The sequence below is a fragment of the Talpa europaea genome (assembly GCF_964194135.1).
Source record: "Talpa europaea genome assembly, chromosome: 7".
Taxonomy (NCBI): Eukaryota; Metazoa; Chordata; class Mammalia; order Eulipotyphla; family Talpidae; genus Talpa; species Talpa europaea.
The window spans coordinates 81,316,010-81,331,184 of record NC_140074.1 but is presented as its reverse complement, the minus strand read 5'-3'; the positions used below and the strand labels follow the sequence as shown (position 1 = coordinate 81,331,184).

The 15,175-nt window shown below is 44.2% G+C and overlaps 1 protein-coding gene across 1 annotated transcript; it reads right to left on the bottom strand.

Annotated features, from left to right (window-relative positions):
- Positions 1-951: 951 nt before the first annotated feature.
- On the bottom strand, positions 952-14,814 carry LOC311172866 (protein Njmu-R1). The gene is made up of 10 exons (XM_084236404.1): positions 13,776-14,814; positions 13,028-13,108; positions 10,314-10,439; positions 8,713-8,862; positions 7,569-7,620; positions 5,664-5,783; positions 3,479-3,543; positions 2,907-3,043; positions 2,071-2,174; positions 952-1,246 (listed from the first exon to the last, which is right to left on the bottom strand). The coding sequence occupies exons 1-10, from the start codon at positions 13,913-13,915 to the stop codon at positions 1,031-1,033; spliced, it is 1,191 nt and encodes a 396-aa protein (XP_084092530.1). The 5' UTR covers positions 13,916-14,814; the 3' UTR covers positions 952-1,030.
- Positions 14,815-15,175: the final 361 nt, after the last annotated feature.

Sequence of the window (15,175 nt, the reverse complement as noted above, 5' to 3'; positions counted from 1 at the left end):
ATTTCAAAAGTTAAAACTCAGCACTTAATGTGAATTCAGATGAGTTTAAGAAAGGATTCCTCACTTTTATGGGTTTGTATTCCTCTGAGCATCCTGAGGGCAGTGAGAATACAAGACTTTTGATCTTCTAAACAAAAAAATCATTATCAAATGGACTTATTAAAGAGCTATGCAGAACAAACTGTAATGGTGTGTGTAGCTACAATCTGCTTCCATGGGAATTATAGATGGCTCTAGCTGAGAGTGCTTTCAACTGATTCAGAGTAAAACAATATGAGGCTTGTAACAGATGTACAAAAAACTAAAATCAATGAGTAACTCTGTTCTTTATATTACAGTTTGCTTATAAAATTTATGTCCTTGTTTCTTTTTCTGGACATTGTTTAAAAACTCCAGCATTTTCATCTAAAAGAAAATAACCTGTGAATAAGATAGGGGCCAATCTGCAGGAGCTTTCTATCAGAAACAATGCTTTATATTTAAGTTCTTTTTAATTTCTTACAGACTCATGATTTGCACATTGACTTAAAGCTGGTTTCATTGTTCATGCCATTATCAACCAGACCAAAAAAAAAATCTGTCAAGCACCCACAGGATGCACATATCTGTCTCTGAGATGGTGTGACTGTGCTAATCTGCCCTAAACTAGGAATATATTTTTTAAGGAAGCTGTAATTTATTGAGAAGTATTATGATTTTTCTGGGAGGAAAAATTTCTAAATACTACAGCAAACTTCTAGGAGAAGCCACAAAATCACCCCTGGAGTTTTTTAACCAACAACTTCATAAGTCTAAATTTATGGCACCAGAGATAATACCAAAATTCTACAACTCCAATATATATTTATCTATGACTCAGTGAAGCTGTTCCTCAGATTTTTATGTTTAATTAAGTTAAAATTTAAAAGTAAAAAATGAAGATACCTGGAATGCATTTCAGATAATCTTAAATAGCAATCTTCTGAACAATTACACCACCACCAAGGCTCCAATGTACAACTTCACAATATAATCATCTCAAAACTTATGATCAAAAACTTAGGGAGAGAGTTTCTTTCATAAATTCTTCCAGGACAGCTACCACATTTTTGGCTTCAGGCATTTCTTCATGCTCCACTTTAACAATCTTCAAAAGGATGTCTCCACTACCACAGTTCTTTAGGAACATGTAACATTTAAATAAAGCATAATGATTCATTTCTGCCTGTCGGATAAATCTCTTCAAATTATTTGTGTCTTGTATGGCCTAGAAAAGGATACCCAGTTAAAGATGTGTTCAGTAAGATAACAATGAAGCCTAAAATATACCTCCTACCGGGGCCTCCCTGGTGGCACAGGGGTTAAAGTCTCAGCACTATCAAGCAATCACCAACCACTGAGGCCTGAGTTTGATCTGATCCACAACCAGGGAGATACCCACATGGTGTAGCAGACCTCTCCTGTCTCACCTGCTGTTCCCCTCAGCAGTGTATTTCAGTTGATCTGCCTATTCTGCTCCCCACTCTGCCTCTGGTGAATCCTCTCACCCCTCACACCTCTCGCCTACACCCCAGTTTCTTATATGCATAAATAAAAGTAAAACTTTTTAAAAAAAAAACCTCCTATCTACCTGAGAACTCAGTATGTTGTGAGATGTTTGCTTTTTATTTTAAATATTTGTCATTTTCTATCACTAATGTGCTTTTTCAATATATAAGAACAAAATCTCTTATATAAAGTAAAATTACTTAAACTCTCCTAAGTAAGGTGATAACAAGCCACTTCCCACCAGAATTTTGAACCCTTAGGCACTGAACCACTTTTTATGTGCTTTCCAACTTAGACATGTCACAAATTATAAGACTGACGTCCCTAAGATATAAGCATTCAACCCAATTAATTAGAAATAAAATGATATGTATGCAGAAGCCAGTGAAAAATGCGAAAACTAATAGTCTTCTGAGGCTACTAGGTTTGAGAATGTCCTACTTAATAGATATCACTGCTGTAAAGACTTGTTACTCTGCTACTGATACTAATTAAAATTCAAACAAAAATTAGGTGGTACTTGGCACACTGCCAACTACTTACCTTTAGTTTAAAGTTCTCCACTATTTGTCGAAAAAGAAAAGGGTTACCTCCTTCAGCACCATTTAAAAAAGCCTGCATCCAATCCTCACAAAACCGGTTGCTTCCTATATTATAGAAAAAGTAAATAAATAAAATGAAATCCTACAAAGTGGAAGATATTCTTTCTTTTTATAAATTATTTCTTTTTATAGTGAATTATTTAAGACATCTACAATGGTATAAAAAAGTACTGTACTCACCACTTGGTTAGGAAATAACACAATGGTTGACGTCCCTATGTGCCTCGTACCAACTTTAACCCCCTTCTTCCTTTTCATCAGATGGAGTTATCATTTCCATGAATTTCTTTAAACTTTTGCCACATACTGTTTTTATCTCTAAACCCTATGTAGTGTTATCTTGGGTATGTTAAACCCTTACGTATTTTTCCTAAATGTCTGTTTCACTAAATAGTGTATGTACAAGCTATACTGAGACACATAGCTCTAGTTCATTTATTTCACTGCTATACTGTATTTCACTATCTGAAAATCAGTTTTCCTGTTGATTGACATTTAAGCTGCTTCCAATTTTTTGCTATTTCAAACAATGCCTTTATAAACATTTTTATATTTGTCTCTATGTACATAATAAGCGTTTCTCTATGTACACAGGAATGGAACTGCTAGGCATGATGTGATTTCCATGTTCCTACAATTAATATTGGTTTTGGTGAGTTTGGGATAAACATGTCAAATAGCAGATGGAAGGAAGGATAAGTCTGAATCACTGGTTCTGAGTGCAAAAAAGGAGACTCATCAGAGCCCCAAGAAAGCTGTTTCAGAGATGCGGCTCACCTGCATTGTAGAACTGAGGCTGGGAGCTACTGCAGTCGATGACGACAGACTTGTGCTGCTCCTCCGACATGGCCATGCACAAAGATGTCATGGTGCCTTCATGAATAAGGCCTTGAAGACTGGCCACGCTCAGAAACCTGGACACACAAAGTCCTTTTCCATCAACAGTAATGAAGGACAGGATGGAGAAAGCAAATTCATTCTGCACTAAGGGGGCTTTAAAAACATAGAAAGTGGGGCTTCCCTGGTGGCGCACCAGTTGAGCACTGGATTGCGAAGCTGCCTGCAGCCTCTGCAGCGCCGGTTCGATCCCCGGCTGCTCACCGGCCACCGGCCACCGGAGGAGGGTCCCACATGGCGCGCAGACCTCTCCTGCCGCCTGCTGCTCCCCTCAGCAGTGTACTTCGGTCCTTCTGCCTGCTCTGCTCCCCGCTCTGGCTCTAGTGAATTCACTCACCCTCCCGCGCTTCTGACTGTACCCAGTGCTTGTATAAATAAATAAATAAATCTTTAAAAAAAAAAAAAAAACAAACATAAAAAGTTCCTCTCTTTCCAAAAATGATGTTCATTACCTGTTAATGTCTCTCTTTGTTTTTTCATCTGATTCCTTAACCTCAACAGGAGTATAACTCAGGGCCTACAAGAGAAAAAAAAAGCTTCACAGATAACAGTTTTCCTGGTAGAGCAGCAACTCATGACTAAACATCACTTTCCTCAGAAGATGCTTGATGGGCACAATCCTGGAGCTCTCCCAAACCATGCTTAGCCTGAAACAATGCTGTGCCCCCTCCCTCAGCGGACCATCCTGTCTCAGTTGCATTTACCCACCACATTTTTTTTAAGACTTATTTATTTATGTCTTATTTTAAGACATATTTACTTATACTTATTTATTTTAAGACTTATTAAGATTTATTTATTTATGTCTTTATTTATATCTTATTTTTAAAGACTTATTTATTTAAGACTTATTTATTTAGAAGAACTGGGGTGTAGGCCAGAGGTGCACGGGGTGAGAGAATTCACCAGAGACAGAGTGGAGAGCAGAACAGGCAGAACTACCGAAATACACTGCTGAGGGGAGCAGCGGGCAAGACAGGAGAGGCCTGCTGCGCCATGTGGGGTTGCTCCTTGCTCTGGATCGAACTCAGTCTATGGCGGTGATAGCGTTGCAACTTACCCTCTAGGCCAGCACAGTTGCCCTTACCTACTACATATTTATTTATTTAAATATTTATTTATTTTTATACAAGAGCTGGGGCACAGGCCAGAGGTGTGGGAGGGTGAGAGGAGTCACCAGAGACAGAGCGGAGAGCAGAACAGGCAGATGACTGAAATACACTGCTGAGAGGAGCAGCAGGTGCGGCAGGAGAAGTCTGCTGTGCCATGTGGGAATCTCTCTGGCCGGCCAGGAATCCAACCTGCGCTACAGAGGCTGCGGACAGCTTTACAGCGCTGTGCTCCACTGGGGAGGCCCCCCAAATACATATTTAAATGAAAAACTGAGCCATTTATTGAAGACTTCCTTGTCTGGGAATTTTTCATTTTTTCATCTGGATACTTATATTGTAGAAACCATTTGGAATTTTTGTTTTCCTACTCCAATTTTTTGAAAAGTATACATCTCCCCGATTACTTCAAAAAGTAATTACTTAAAATTACTTAACAGGAAGACTCAGTATTTGCAATTCTACCATAGTAATGTAACTATGAGCAAATACAGTAAATACAAAAAAAAAATCTTAATAGCAAGCATAGTTTGTTTGTTTAAAGATTTACTTACTTATGTATACAAGAAATGGGGTGTGTGGGCCTCCCTGGTGGCCGAGAGGTTTAGTTTCAACACTATCAAGTTATCAGCAGCCACTGAAGCAGAAGTTTGATCCTCAGCCAGGGAGCTACCCACATGGTGCAGCAGACCTCTCCTGTTTCGCCCGCTGCTCCCCTCAACAGTGTATTTCTGTCAGTCTGCCTGTGCTACTCCCCACTCTGTCTCTGGTGAATCCTCTCACCACCCCCCTCCCCTGCCCCACACCTCTGGCCTATACCCCAGCTCTTATATGCATAAATAAATAAAATAAATCTTAAAAAAAAAAAGAATTGGGGTATAGGCCAGAGGTGTGGCGGATGAGAGGATTCGCCAGAGACAGAGTGAGAAGCAAAATAGGCAGAAATACTGAAATACACTGCTGAGGGGAGCAGCAGGCAAGATAGGAGAGGTCTGCTGCACCATGTGGGTTAGCTCCCTGGCTGGGGATCAAACTCATATTGCAATGGCTGGCAATAGCTTGATAGTGCTGTGTCTTTAACCCCTGTGCCACCAGAGAGGCCCTCCCTAGCAAGCATAGTTTGAATGGATACTAGGGGCTGGGGGGAGCAATGTTGAAAGATAATAATGTCTCTAAATAATCCAAACTCTGCCACAGTGATTCTTTTTTTTAAGATTTATTTATTTATGCATACAAGAACTGGGGTACAGGCCAAAGGTGCAGGGAGAGAGAGGATTCATCAGAGACAAAGTGGGGACCAGCACAGGCAGACTGATGGAAATACACTGCTGAGGGGAACAGTGGGCGAGACAGGAGAGGTCTGCTGCGCCATGTGGGTTGCTCCCTGGCTGGCTGGGGAGCGAACTTGTGCTGCAGAGGCTGCAGGACAGCTTCACAGTGCTGTGCTTAACCCCTTGAGCCTCCAAGGAGGCCCCCATGCCACAGTGATTCTTGAGTAAGGAAATGCTTTTGTTTGGGGAATACTTACAGCATGTAGCAGAAAGGTGAGCTTCTCCTGAAAGAGAAGAACCACCCTTTGGATTGGACATACGACATCTTCAAACCAGCTGCTCAGGTAGGATTTTATGTGGTTTTCCAGACCCCTTTCCTAGATTAAGAGAGAATGTCATTTGCTTTAACAAAAGCAAATGGACTTAACACAGCTTAGAGGACTTCACATTTTCTTCTCCATACTTCTGTCAGTAAAAAGAACTGGCAACATACACCTCCTTTTTTAAGCTAACACTACGAACTCCAGAAAAAGGAATTAGGATACAACTTTCCTGGGCATGTCAGAAATTAAAGGATTGAGGATCAATTCTGTACTGAGTTTCTTAAAAGATCTACTAAGAAATGTTTACATAAATGGAAGAGACTGAACAGGGTCCCATGTTATTTCTTCACTGGCAAGAGCTGGGCATCCCCCCACCACACACCACACACACTACTCACTGGAGATACTTTCTTAGAAATCCTTGTCTCTCCAGCCCCTGCTGCAGGGTCTGAAATATCCGTGTATGAGCTTATTATATGCCTGGTGAATAAATGAGTGTAGACAGAGAATTCATTCACATTCCAAATGTGAATAAGGAAGAAAAGTTAACTTGTCAGAGCACTCAAGCCCACTCCAGTTGTCAGACATGCTGCCGTGCATGAGCATGCTTGGCTTTCCTGGCTGTACTACTCTCTGGGGACTAGTGTCAGCCAGGAATAGCTCCAGCTTGGGAGAGCTTCCTCTGGACACAGGTCCCTGGCTCATTCCTATGCTACCCTTTCCTCTTCTGCAGTAATATGTAAAAGGAATCATTACCACATGTAATGGGTCGCAAATTTATAAGAGACATGGCTTTAACAATTGCAACAAGTTGAATGCATAGTTCTTAAAAGGTATGGATAAATTAATGAAAAATAGAATGTTTCCCCAAAGTCTTAAATATTGAAATGCAGGATAGTCATAACACTGTGTATTATGTCCAGTGCCAGAAGCGTAGTGTCATGGATCATTGGTTCTAACCAGAATATAAAGCTTATGCTCCTAAAAATCAGGCAAAGAGCATCTTTTCCTCATTTGGTGTACTACCAGATGCCATGGAATTTAAAGAACTGAATTTTTCATGTATATAAAACATCAGAAGCATATATAGGACTACATTTCTGTTTCTTTTAACAATCATCTTTCTACTACCCACAAAGTAGCACTTTTTCAGAATTTAGGTGTCCACCTGTATGGTCTGATAACTATAGTCATTACAGTATATTAAACATCTCTGTCTTAAAAAACTAATAAATGAGAGCCTCCCCGGTGGTGCAGCAGTTGAGCACTGGGTTGCGAAGCTGCCCCCAGCCTCTAAAGTGCCGGTTTGATTCCCGGCCGCTGGGTAAGGGTCCCATATGGCGCAGACCTCTCCTGCCGCCCACTGCTCCCCTCAGCAGTGTACTTCGTCAGTCTGCCTGTTCTGCTCTCTGCTCTGGCTCTGGTGAATTCTCTTACCCTCCCACGCTTCTGACTGTACCCCAGTGCTTGCTTAAATAAATAAATCTTTAATGGGCCTCCCCGGTGGCGCAGCGGTTGAGCGCTGGGTTGCGAAGCTGCCCACAGCCTCTGCAGTGCCAGTTCGATCCCCGGCTGCTCCCCGGCCACCGGAGGAGGGTCCCACATGGCGCGCAGACCTCTCCTGCTGCCCGCTGCTCCCCTCAGCAGTGTACTTCGGTCCTTCTGCCTGCTCTGCTCCCTGCTCTGGCTCTGGTGAATTCTCTCACCCTCCCGCGCTTCTGACTGTACCCAGTGCTTGTATGTATAAATAAATAAATCTTTAAAAAAAATAAATAAATAAATAAAATAATAAAAAAAATAAATCTTTAAAAAAAAAACCTATTAAATGATTCACCTTACCTCGCAGTTCAGGTTATTTCTTAGCCCTTGAATATACTTGTCCAATTCAAGTCTGAAAGTGTGTTCTTAAGGAAGCAATAAAGGATACATCAAAGTACTGTTTTATCTCTCAATACACAATTCTCAAATGATGCAAACTGTGATTAAAATAAGCCAAGATAAACTGGTCATAGGAAGACACAAAATTCAAGTAAATACAGAGAAAAGCTTTCTGGGGGCCTCCCTGGTGGCACAAGGGGTTAAGCACCGCACTATGAAGCAATCGCAGCCTCTGCAGAGTTCGATCCCCAGCCAGCCAGGGAGCAACCCACACAGCGAAGCAGACCTCTTCTTTCTTGCCCACTGCTCCCATCAGCAGTGTATTTCAGTCAGTCTGCCTGTTCTGCACCCCACTCTGTCTCTGGTGAATCCTCTCACCCCCCACACCTCTGGTCTGTACCCCAGCTCTTGTATGCATAAATTAAATCTTAAAAAAAAAAAAGAAAAGAAAAGCTTTCTAGGGCCTCTGGTGCCCTAGGGGTTAAATCTCAGTGCTCATGCTATCACCGCTAGAGACTGAGTTCGATCCCTGGCCAGGGAGCTGACACACATAACGCAGCAGACCTCTCCTGTCTTGCCTGCTGCTCCCCTCAGCAGTGTATTTCAGTAGATCTGCCTGTTCTGCTCCCCACTGTCTCTGGTGAATTCTCTCAACCTTCCCCCAACCCTGCATCTTTGGCCTACACCCCAGTTCTTCTATGTATAAATAAATAAATCTTGTGCCCTCCCTGGTGGTGCAGCGGTTGAGCGCTGGGCTGCGAAGCTGCCCGCAGCCTCTGCAGCACCAGTTCGATCCCAGGCCGCTGGCAAGGGTCCCACATGGCGCACAGACCTCTCCTGCCACGCCCGCTGCTCCCCTCAGCAGTGTACTTCGGTCCTTCTGCCTGTTCTGCTCCCCACTCTGGCTCTGGTGAATTCTCTCACCCTCCCGCGCTTCTGACTGTACCCAGTGCTTGTATAAATAAGTAAATAAATCTGTTTAAAATATATTTAATTAATTAATTAATCTTTAAATTAAGAAAGAAGGAAAGAAAAGCTTTCTAGAGGTTAGTAGTTAATCCACTGCCTTCCCAAAATTTCCTGATATTCTCAAAGACCAAAGAAAGGATATAGCTCAAGTCCTTTTTCAGAACCTCCTAAAAAACAGACCACATACTCTGAAGTGTTACTCTCAGAGTCCGTTGTTGCTGTTTCAGGAAGCAGTTTTTCTTGTTGGAAAAGGCAGTAATAACATCCGACCCGATAACCTGGGGTTCTAGAAAAGAAAAAGGTAAAATGTATTATTTTGATAACTGATACATCTAATTTTGTGGCTTGCTCTAAAGCCTGGACATCTTGATTTGGCAATACTGTTAGACTGCCCACTAGCGAGAGCTTCCCAGACTTTTCCTTGGTTTCCTTGTAATAGCAGAGGAAATAGAACATATTCCATGATGGCCTTTAACTAAAGCAGCACCTGACAAACATGGAACTTGTTTGAATTCTCTCTCTCTCTCTTTTTTTTTAAAGATTTATTTATTTATGCATACAAGAGCTGGGGTACAGCTCAGAGGTGTGGGGGAGTGAGAGGATTCACCAGAGACAGAGTGGGGAACAGAACAGGCAGACTGACTGAAATGCACTGCTGAGGGGAGTAGCGGGTGAGTCAGGAGAGGTCTGCTGCGCCATGTGGGTTGCTCCCTGGCCAGCCAGGGATCAAACTCATGCTGTAGAGGCTGCGGATTGCTTCATAGGTTGCTTCTTAACCCCTTGCACCACGAGGGTAGGTAGCCCCTGTTTGAATTGTCTTGTCTTATGTGAAAAATTCACGTGAATTTCACTCACTCAGTTTTTCCATGTTTACTTTAAGCATGTTCTCTCCCTCCACAAACCTTCACAAAGTATTGAAGCTCTAGGCAGATGCAACATATTTATCCAGTGGCCTTATCTTTGGGCTGTGGCCCATAATCCTTGATACCAACATCATGATCTGAAGTGAACTACCATCAAGTGGTGTAATGAGCGCCTCCCTGGTGGCCTAGAGGTTGAGTCTCAGCACTATTACCACTGCGTCCTGGGGTCTTTCTCTGGTCAGGGAGATGGCCCACATATGGCGCAACAGACCTCTCCTGTCTTGCCGACTTGGCAGTGTGTTTCAGTGGATCTGCCTGTTCTGCTCCCCACTCTGTCTCTGGTGAATCCTTACCCCCACACATCTGGCCTGTACCCCAGTACTTCTATTCATAAATAAGTAAATCTTTTTTAAAAAAAGAGGTGTAATTGAAAGAGAGCTGGAATTCAACAGTGGATTCCTATGTTTAAGCCTGAATGCCACTGATGTAATCAGTGTTGTGACCTAACTTAAGAGTTTATTTCCTCAACTGAAACTGAAATTAAGAGTGTCTATCTGCTGCTTCCTTTTATAGGGAGAATGGCATCAAAATCTGTGAAAGCACCTTACAAATGCCAAGTATACAGTTTCAGTTTGGGTAATTAATGCATTTCTTCCAAGTACAAAATGAAATTAAGTACACCTGGAAGGTAGGTTCTCCGCTAGTCAATGAATTTCATCCATAAATGTTTAAGTGTGTGGCCTAGTGCTTTGGCTGCCAGAGGAAAGAGATGAACACTGCAGGTTTAATAAAGGTTGATCTTTTGGTGTTTCTCACCACTTCTCATATTTAACTCAGAAATAAAAACTCAGGACACAGCACATTTTACACTTACCTCAGCTCCACAGATGCAACATTACCCAGCCCTTCAAAGACTGCTCCCTTGGAAAGACGCTTAGCAATGAAGCTGCGCAGCTCTGGCTCCACTTCAGATGGTAGATTAGTATCCACCAAGGAGAGGCTTGACAAAGAGAGACACACATTCCTTATCAGTGAACTACTGCATTCATATACCATAAATCAAACAGAATATTCCAAAGGCCAGAGTCTCTTTAAGGACTTTGAGGGAGTTTTCTCTCTAACTCAAGTTAGAGACACTTCTAGGAATTTACATCACCAAGCACCTCCTACCTCACTGAACAATGTAAAATAGTCCTTTCTCTGCACTACATCCTTCTAGTACTGTGACTCCACTGGGACCCCCAATCCTGGCATTCCCTCTTTTTCTTTTCTTTTTTTTTTAAGTTTTATTTATTTATGCATATAAGAGCTGGGGTGCAGGCCAGAGATGCAGGGGGTGAGAGGTTTTACCAGAGACAGAGTAGGGACTGAACAGGCAGACTGACTGAAATACACTGCTAAGGAGAGCAGCGGGCGAGTCAGGAGAGGTCTGCCGCACCATGTGGGTCAGCTCCCTTGTCAGGAATTGAACTCGTGCTGCAGTGGCTGTGTTTAGCTTAATACTGCTGCGTCTTAACCCCTTGCACCACCAGGGATGCCCCACTCTTTTTCATAGTCCTTCAAATTTCCCATTTTCCTCATTGCACCTCTCTATATTCAGCTTGAATTGCATGATCAGTCACTATAATCACACCCCCACACAAGTTCTCATTCACCCCCATTGTTGTTTTCACCTTACTATATTTGCTTAGAGAAACTTCAGCCTGGTTAGTCCAACTCTCTGTCTATGCTGCACCTGCACCTATGCGGTGGAATGTCGTGGGGCAAAAACTCACATCAACGATGTCTTATCTCATTTTAAATTAATGATCACTAGCCTCCAGTGGACCCTTCCTTCTTCTACCCATCACTACATTTATCACTTCACTAACTTCTGTACTCTCCTAGATCCTATTTCGTGCATCCTCCACTTTCTGCAATATTCTAACTACATCCCAGGAATAAACATACCACTTCGGTGATTATTTATGACTTTTTAATGATCACCAAAGTGATTTAAAATTTTATATAAATGATCACCAAAGTGATCATTTATATAAAATTTTAAATTTCAGTTTGATTTAGGTTAGAATATAAACAGAGACTATTATTTGAATATTCAGGAAGAAAAGGTCTCCCTTTTCAATCATCAAACTTCCCATTAAAAAATATGAACTCAGGGCCTCCCTGGTGGCGCAGGGGTTAAGACGCAAGCTATGAAGCAATCCGTAGCCACTGCAGCACGAGTTCGATTCCCGGCCCCGGCCCGCCAGAAAGAAACCCACATGGCAGGACAGAACTCTCCTGTCTCGCCCGCTGCTCCCCTCAACAGTGTACTTCGGTCAGTCTGCCTGTTCTGTTCCTTGCTCTGTCTCTGATGAATCCTCTCACCACCACCCTCCCCCCCCCCCACCCTGGCATCTCTGGCCTGTACCCTGTTCTTGTATAAAAATAAATAAATCTTTAAAATATAAATATATATGAACTCAGGGCCTCCCTGGTGGCACAATGGGTTGAGAGCAGCACTATGAAGCTGTCTTTAGCCTCTGCAGCATGAGTTCAATCCCCTGGCCAACCAGGGAGCTACCCCCATGGCGCAGCAGACCTCTCCTGCCTCGCCTGCTGCTCCCCTCAGCAGTGTGTTTCAGTCAATCTGCCTGTTCTGTTCCCCACTCTGTCTCTGGTGAATCCTCTCACCCCACCCCACCCCGCACCTCTGACCTATACTCCAGTTCTTGTATACATAAAAAAATAAATCTTTAAAAAAAAAAAGATGTACAAGTATGCAAATATAGCCATAATACTGTTAGGACTTCTGGAAAATTCCTTAAATCATCCATTATCCAATCAATGAACATAATATTTCTGTATTATATCCTACCTTGTATCAAGTGTTAAGGATTATTCATTTATTCACTTAATGAATATGTATTAAATTACTACCATATGCTAGGAACCACCAAATCCCTGCTTTCCTGGGATTGTTATATTCTATTCTGTAGTAGGAGAGCATGAAAGTGTATTCAAACATGTGTGTGGACCGGGTTTTTAGATTTAAACTGCTTGATATCAGGGCCTCCCTGGTGGTACAAGGGGTTAAGACACAGCACTATGAAGCTATCCACAGCCACTGAAGCACGAGTTTGATCCCAGGCCAGGGAGGTGACCCACATGACGCAGCAGACCTCTCCTGTCTCACGTGCTGCTCCCCTCAGCAGTGTATTTCAGTCAATCCACCTGTTCTGTTTCCCTCTGTCTCTGGTGAATCCTCTCACCCCCCACTTGTATGCATACATAAAAGCAGCTTTTTAAAAAATGTCTTGATACCAATATGATATTGAATGTTTTACTGGAGTTCCAACCAAGAAACAGCATAATTGTCTCTGGGTAGTCACTTAGGGTCACTTAGGGTCACTATCCCAGCCTTGAATGAGTAATAACAAAACAAAGATGAGGCTCGTAGGGGTATAGGTGAGTTGGATGGGTTGATTTAGAGAAAGCAAAAAAATTACCACTGAACGTGGATATAGGGTACCGACTAACATCTACAGGGCAAAGAAGCACTGAAGATGAAAACACATACATAGGTCATGGTCAAGCTGTTTTTACCTGAAATCATCACCAGAGGGAGTTTCTGCACTTGTGCCACTTGGGCTTCCATCATCACTGTCCCCTCGTTGCTGTGTCAATCTGTACGCCACAAAAGCAATACAGGTATCAGATATGGGCTCAAACTCACACGAAGAATGGGGAGCCTGCAAGCAGGGTGGGGGTCAGCAGTCAACCAAAATGCTTCAAGTAAGAAGTGCATGGCTCAACCACTGCCTGGCCTCATAAAACCATAAAATAGGGATGACAATGTCCCTACTTTCTCCAGGTCATCTAAGGGGTGGAGAAAAGGTTAATTAAATATCCATAAGGGTACAGGAACTATCCCCTACAAAACAGACATGACAGTACCAATAGCGTCCCAGGGAAGTCGGGTGGGGAGGAGGAAAAACAGGCAGCAAGGACAGCGGGGGGGGCGGGGAAAGGAAGGAAAGCGGGGAGATAATGACAGCAAGGTGGGGGGCTGGGAACTGACGCTACTGAGCGTGCGAGGCAGTGCGCTGAACAAAGGACAGGCAGGCGCTATGAAGATGACAGGACAGCGAGGGAGGGCAGAGGCTTGAGAGGGCCTGGCACAAAAGTCCGGGGCCTGGAACAACGGCACGGAGGCGAGGAAGCCCCTGAAGCCAGCGATCTCGGCCGGGAGGGGAGAAAAAGGCGCTTGGGAGCGGCGGGAGGGGACGGGGATGGGCCGCGGGGCCGAGCGACCGGGACAGGGCAGGGACGCAGGTGCGGCCGGACCCTGTACCTGCTTCCGCGGTAGCCGTAGAGGCAGTAGTGGCTGCTGGGCGGCGGCTCCAGTCTCCGCTCCTCGGCCGAGCCACCCTCTTCGCTGCTCTCCAGCTCCTTTTCGTCCCCATCCAGGGACTCCTGCAGGGAGGGGAGCATCGCGGCCGTCTGCGAGCAGCCGGTGTTCCCACCAAACAGCTCCGCCGCTCCTGCACCGCCCTGGGGCACCGGCCCGCCCGGCTTCCGGGCTCGAGCTCCTGCGTTCCGCTGCCTCCCGGGTCCGCGAGCGGCGAAGCTGGCCTGGAAAGGCCGGGCTCGGCGACCTGGCCGACCTTTACGGAAAACCTTTCACCGTTTCTCTCTCTTTTTTTTTTTTTTAGTATTTTATTTTATTTTAAATTTATTTATTTATACAAGCACTGGGTATAGTCAGAAGAGCGGGAAGGTGAAAATTCACCAGAGCGGGCAGGACCTAAGTACACTGCTGAGGGGAGCAGCGGGCGGCAGGAGAGGTCTGCGGCCATGTGGGACCCTCCTCCAGGGATCGAACCGGCGCCGCAGAGGCTGCGGGCAGCTTCGCAACCCAGTGCTCAACCGCTGCGCCACCAGGGAGGCCCTCACCGTTTCTCTTTTAACTCCTTTTTCTCCTCGCTCTGTCATTTAAGAGATTTATGTGATAAAGCTGATACAACTAGCAGGGGGGGGAAAAAAAAAACAACAGAAAAAAAAAAAGCTTGCTCTTCTACCTCCCTTGCATGCGCGTGAAGTTGAGTCTGCAGTTGAGTCTTATTATAAGTCCCTTTTAAGCATGCTGGTGAGGACCCACAATCAGGCAGCCCACTTCACATCGGGGTTGCCCTGTAGAATACGCGTGTGTACACTATTCACTGAATTGATTAAAAATTTAGGCATTTTATTTTTTTTAAGATTTATTTTTTTATGCATGCAAGAACTGGGGAATACGCTAGAAGTGCAGGGGGTGAGAGGATCCACCAGAGACGGAGTGGGGAACAGAACAGGCAGATCCACTGAAATACACTGCTGAGGGGAGCAGCGGGAGAGACAGGAGAGGTCTGCTGCGCCACATAGGTTGCTCCCTGGCCTGCTGACAATCGAATTTGTACTGCAGAGGCTGCGAATTGCTTCATAGTAAGGTGCTTAACCCTAGTGTTTAACCCCACCAGGGATGCCCCAAGATTTAAAAATTTTATTATTTTTTAATTAATTAATTTATTTGTTTGTTTGTTTATACAAGCACTGGGTACAGTCAGAAGCGCGGGAGGGTGAGAGAATTCACCAGAGCCAGAGCGGGGAGCAGAGCAGGCAGAAGGACCGAAGCACACTGCTGAGGGGAGCAGCGGGCGGCAGGAGAGGTCTGTGCGCCACGTGGGACCCTCCTCCGGTCGCCGGGGAGCAGCC

Bases quoted from the DNA above. Each gene is read 5' to 3' on its own strand.
- LOC311172866 (XM_084236404.1), bottom strand. From the start codon at position 13,915: ATGCTCCCCTCCCTGCAGGAGTCCCTGGATGGGGACGAAAAGGAGCTG. The intron at 13,109-13,775 runs GTACAGGGTCCG...TGTGGCGTACAG, and splicing joins TACGGCTACCGCGGAAGCAG to ATTGACACAGCAACGAGGGG. The intron at 3,044-3,478 runs GTAATGAACATC...TTGTGTGTCCAG, and splicing joins ACAAAGAGAGACATTAACAG to GTTTCTGAGCGTGGCCAGTC.